Source organism: Cupressus sempervirens, chromosome 3, assembly GCF_028749045.1.
Source record: "Cupressus sempervirens isolate cs-2001-9-10 chromosome 3, ASM2874904v1, whole genome shotgun sequence".
In the NCBI taxonomy this organism is placed as follows: Eukaryota; Viridiplantae; Streptophyta; class Pinopsida; order Cupressales; family Cupressaceae; genus Cupressus; species Cupressus sempervirens.
In genome coordinates, this window is record NC_143120.1 from 104,219,081 (window position 1) to 104,224,680 (window position 5,600).

Here is a 5,600-nt window from a genome sequence, read left to right on the forward strand (position 1 = left end):
TTCAAGGAAAGAGTCGTATAGTTTCTCAAATCCTAGTAGAGTCCATCTACCAAATTCCCTAATTTTCTAAATCAAATTGAACTTTTTGACTACTTGAATGTTTTATTTATTTATTTTTCTTTACATTGTATATCATTTTTTATTATTATGACATAATAATTAATGAAATATCTTTATTTATGTGATAAATAATGTTATCCTAAAAAAATTATTTAATAGACATTAATGTGAAATAATGCTCGCTACTAAACTTTTTTCAAAAAAGGGGCAAAATATATATATACAATTGAATTGACTTTGATTATCTCATTAATTTTATGTCATGTATAGATGTCTTAAATTATATACAGGCTTTAAAATAATAATTTCAACCAATGAGTACAAAATAAAAATAAGAGAAATCCATATCAATCCACACTTGAGAAGTGAAAGGGAGAGAATCATTTGAAGACGAAAGGGAATGAGATTAAAATAGCTTTATTAAAATTTGATTTTTGGAACATTTTGATCAAGAATGAAAATAATTTCATCCATGATCTTGAAGCACTTAAGGTGACATTTTTTACTTAAACATAATATTCCAATGACAATTCCAAACCCAAATCCAAAACTCAACCCCACTCCCACTTCCCACCAAGCATCATCCCATTGTTCATCATCTACATCTTGAGTGTAAGTAGAATTTGGAGAAAGAGAAGAGGAACAATTTGTGTTGATCTGAAGTCCACAAAGATATGCATTGTTTGAAAATGATCTATGATTGAATGTAAGAAACTGACCCCCTATTGGTATTCTTCTAAATAAATTATTATAAGATACATTGAAATAACTCAAATATGTAAGAATTTGTAGCTCTCCAAGAATATCTCCAATAATATTGTTGTTTGAAATATCAACTGATTCCAATTTCACAAGATTTCCAAAAGAAGTAGGAATTGTTCCATTGAGATGATTTCTTGATAAATTGAGAAAATTTAGGCCAATGAGGTACCCAATGCCTTCTGGAATATTACTTGAGAAGTTGTTGCCAAAGAGATCAAGACATCGAACCATTGCCAAAGATTTTTCATACTCTAGAAGTTGGCCTTTGATAACTATTTCCATCTTGTCTACATAAGGCATTGAGCTAGAATTTGAATATTGAAGGACATCTGAGCTTTCTGTTTGATTTTTCATTGCTTCCAATTCACTCAAGCTACTTGGAATAGCTCCAGACAAATTGTTATTTGACAAAACCAAGACTTGAAGATGTTGTAGTTTTGTCAATTGCAATGGTATTTCACCTGTAAATCTATTTGAGCTATGTACTAAAATTTGCAGATCAAACAACTTATCTAACCAATTTGGGATTTCTCCTTCCATGTTATTATATCCCAAATCTAAAATTTGTAAAGATGTACACTTTTGAAGTGAAGATGGAATTGGCCCTTGTAGTTTATTACCTCCTAATTTTAATGTATGAAGACAAATCATGCTCTTGATTTCACCTTTGAACTGATTTTTTTCTAGATCCAACACCTTTAGTGTTGTCGAGCAATTACCAAAGCTTGCAAACAAATTACCTGTAAACTTGTTTTTTGACAAATTGATAACCTCTAAAGAAGGACCTTCACAAATAGAATGTGGAAAGACACCACTGATTCTATTATTTGCAAGTGAAAAATAGATGAGTTGGCTAGAGCTATAGTTGTTTACACTTCTTTGACTAATCCTCTCAAATTGATTCTTTGACATGTCAAGAAACCGCACATTAGGATGTGGCATGAGAATATTACCTTGCAAATTATTTCTATGTAAGTCCACATATTTAACACCAAATGCACTAAACTTTGAGGGCAATGCTCCTTCAAATTGACTGTATGAGAGATTGAGTATCTTCAAGACTGTGAGGTCTGACAACCATTCTGGAATATTTCCCCTCAATGAATTATTGTATAGGTCTATTTTGTTTATGCTATATTGAGTGGATATAAAGGATGGAAAACCACCATGCATATTACATGAAGTCAAACGCAAAGATTGGAGCTGAAATTTAGGGATCCAATAGGGATGGATATCTATTGTCAAGAAATTATTGGAAAGATCCAACATTTGCATTTTTGTCAAACCATCTAACTGAGAAAGTAAAAAAGTGCCACTGAGATAATTATCACTCTCTAGGGAAGATAGATTACAGATAGTAGATGGCAAACTCCCATTTAATTGGTTTGACACGAGGCAAAGTGAAAACAACTTTGATAGCCCACATAAAGAGCTCCATGGAATATTGCCTCTAAGCGAGTTATAAGAAAGATCCAACTCAGCCAATGACGACATATGTCCAATAGCAGGAGGGATAATGCCTCCAATTTTGTTATTTGAAAGAGACAATTCACTCAATGAAGACATATTCCCAATAGAGTTTGGAATCACTCCTCGCACATTTGAATTGTCAATAGAAAGGATGCTGAGTTGGGAAGCATGCTGCACAATGGAGGAGAGGTTTACTCTGAGATTGGAGTTCTTGTACAAGTCAAGGTTTCTCAGGTGGGGAAGAGCTAACACGGTGGAAGGGATGGAACCATGGAGACTGTAGTTGTCGAGGGAGAGTGTAACCAAAGATGTAAGGTTTGAAATCCAGATGGGAAATGGCTGGTGGGCGACATCACTATCAAAAAGGTAGAGATGGGAGAGGGAGGTGAGGTTGACAAGAGAAGAGAGAGTTGTACCTGACACCCCAGACATGGAAAGTACTGTGAGGTTGGTGAGGGACGCAACATTCTCGACCAGTGCACCCTCACCTCCACTTGATCTGACATTCACATCCTTGATGTGGAGCACCTCCAAGCCTCGCATATTTCGAATCCAGGAGCCCGATTGCCTCAACTCCAGATCAGGATTGTAAGATATGTCCAGATATTCCAAGGTAGACATGTTCCCAATCTCACTTGGAATCCGGCCAGTAAGACCACACTCATAGAAGCTCAGATGGGTCAATCTGGTGAGGCTCATGGGGAGATGCGAAGCGAATGGAAGAGGGGACAAGTCAATCCAGCTGAGGTCGAGGTACTCCAAATGGTGCAGCTGGAATAAGGCAGGGAATATCTGGCTGCTCGAATTCCTCGCTACTGCGGACAAGGTAGAATAAAAGTAATAAGTGCTAGGGCTAAGGTCGAGACGAGCCACGTGGCCTGAGACCCTGTGGCAGGCGATTCCGAGCCAGGAGCAGCAGTAGAGCCCCTTCCATGAGCTCAGCTGGTCATTTGAATCAGCCAGCTCTTGTTTGAGGCGGAGGAGAGCACTTCTTTCTTCTGGAGGGCATCCTCTCCATGAGATTGAGGTGGAGGAGGAACAACAGGTGCCCAACAAGAGTAGCACCAGCAGCAACAGAAACAAGTATTCCCCATCTTTTACTTGAGACCCTCTTAGTCTCGACTCTCGATAATAGTAATAATAAACCCACAACACGAGAAATTGGGGCTTCCTCTTCTGTCTATGAAATTGGCTGCAAATCGATGAGTATTTATAGCACAATAATAAACCTCATATCAAGACTTGTGAGCCTCTCATGCGAGAGTTTCTTGGATTCGAATTCACTTAACACATAAAAACAATTAATTACAATAAATAAAAATAATTAATCTAGGCTTTGGTATCAATACATAACCAATACATAATATAAATAAAATTAAATATATAATATCATATTATATATTTATAATTTTTATTATAATATATTTAAAAAAATATATATTACAAATGAAAATGCGTTCATGTAACGTTTTTTAATATATAATTAATATAAAAATAAAAATCTTAATCATACATAAAAATGATTTTTTAAAAAATTTTCAAATGATCCAAATATTTGACATATTAATGATGTATAATGCATTCTAAAATTTGGAAGCACAAATACTATACAATATTAGTCTACTATTTGTTTATTAATTGTGCAACAAATATCTATATAATGTCATTTTTATATACTTCCTTCTATTTTATATATCTTTAATTATTCTTTCAAATGAAAACCCTATTGAGTACCCTTGCACCTCCTTTTGGATGCAAGTCTACACTCTACACTCTATAACTGACTGCTTTTACAATTTGGATTTTTTTAGCTTTTGCTTAACTGAGGCTATTGGGCTCCATCCAATTACTCGTCGCTCAATAACATAGTGGAAACCAGATAACATATTGAGTACTACAGGTTTTATTTCGATTCAACACGATGAAGATTGTCTGTGCCATGCGTAACTCGATTATTTTATCATTGTTCCAAACAAAGTCTTCGCTGTGTATAAAATATCAAGACTCAAATTTTCAGAGTCTTTTTGACAATGTGCAGAAAAGTGATTGAGCAATAATTTTCTAAGACTGGAAAATTCGCAGAAGATATTAACAGTAAAGACCGCTTTCCAGTTTTCAATGTATCTATCAATTCCACAATGACGAGTGCGTGTCGGTGTGTCATGTTTAAATGGAATCTGTTTGTAGTGGCCGCTGTGTCATGTTTGGTGTGATTGTTGAGTGTAAATTCATCGTCCTTTTTCCAAGTGCGGTTTACTTCTTAAGATTCCAAGAGAACCCATTTCACACTAGCACCATTTTGTCAAATAGTAGAAATGTGCTAACTATCGCATATAAGAAGAAAAAGAAATAAATTTTATTTTTACAGCTCGAAATTTGACCATTTGTCTTTTTTTCAATGTTTTAAATAATATCTTAGATTTATTAAATTTAGAAATAATTAAATTTATAATTGAAAAATATAAATATTTGATATTAATAATAATAAATTATATTTCGTTCGAAAATAAAAAATTATTTTATTCAGTCAATAGTGGAGCTCTAAATGATTGGAAAAGAAATGGACCATCACTATTAGTGATTAAATATTTTAATTAAAGATTATTATTTTTTAAAGAATATTTTAAAATCATTTTATGAATATTTAACATTTTAAAATTTTAAACAAAAATTTTTTAATTCTTATTGCCTAAAATAATTTAGTCAAATAAATTCTTTTTATTCAATTAATTAAATTATTTTTAAAATATTAAAATATCTCTAAAGTTGGAAATGAACTAGTAGAGCCTCCCTTGCCACTTTGCATATGTATTTATACTCCATGGATATAATTTGAAGAATAGTAAAAGTAAATAGGTTTTATATTCATAATCTATTTTAGATTTTTATTTTATTTATTTTTTGGTTTATTCGAAAGCCCTGGTGAAGTTGAATGGCTCGCAAAGAGCCGACCAGTGATCAACTATTGAACCAATTATATATATATATATATATATATATATATATATATATATATATATATATATATATATATATATATATATATATATATATATATATATATATATATATATATTCATTTTTAAATTTAGAATGTTATATTCTATTAAATTATTTAGTGTAATATTATATTTATATGATTATATTAATTTTCATATTTTTATTTATTTTTATTTTTATTTTTTTAGTCTTTAGTAGTTGCTTTAGATTTATCAATGAAAATAATATCATCTCCATTTCAACAGTTGTAAATGGAGATAAGGGTTTTATGAAGACTTGTTGAATTGTTGACAATGACAACATGTGTA

The 5,600-nt window shown here is 32.2% G+C and overlaps 1 protein-coding gene across 1 annotated transcript; it reads right to left on the reverse strand.

Moving 5' to 3' along the window:
* Positions 1-461: 461 nt before the first annotated feature.
* On the reverse strand, positions 462-4,456 carry LOC149564991 (receptor-like protein EIX2). Its single transcript, XM_089816261.1, has 3 exons — positions 4,386-4,456; positions 4,169-4,276; positions 462-3,484 (listed from the first exon to the last, which is right to left on the reverse strand). Exons 1-3 carry the CDS (start codon positions 4,454-4,456, stop codon positions 481-483), a joined length of 3,183 nt encoding a protein of 1,060 aa, XP_089672387.1. The 3' UTR covers positions 462-480.
* Between the last annotated feature and the right edge of the window lie 1,144 nt (positions 4,457-5,600).

Excerpts from the sequence above, each read along its gene's own strand:
- LOC149564991 (XM_089816261.1), bottom strand. The coding sequence starts at position 4,456 with ATGACACACCGACACGCACTCGTCATTGTGGAATTGATAGATACATTG. Across the intron at positions 4,277-4,385 it reads ACTGGAAAGCGGTCTTTACT|CGAAGACTTTGTTTGGAACA; the intron begins GTTAATATCTTC and ends TTTTATACACAG. Across the intron at positions 3,485-4,168 it reads AGTACTCAATATGTTATCTG|CCAATTTCATAGACAGAAGA; the intron begins GTTTCCACTATG and ends ATCGATTTGCAG.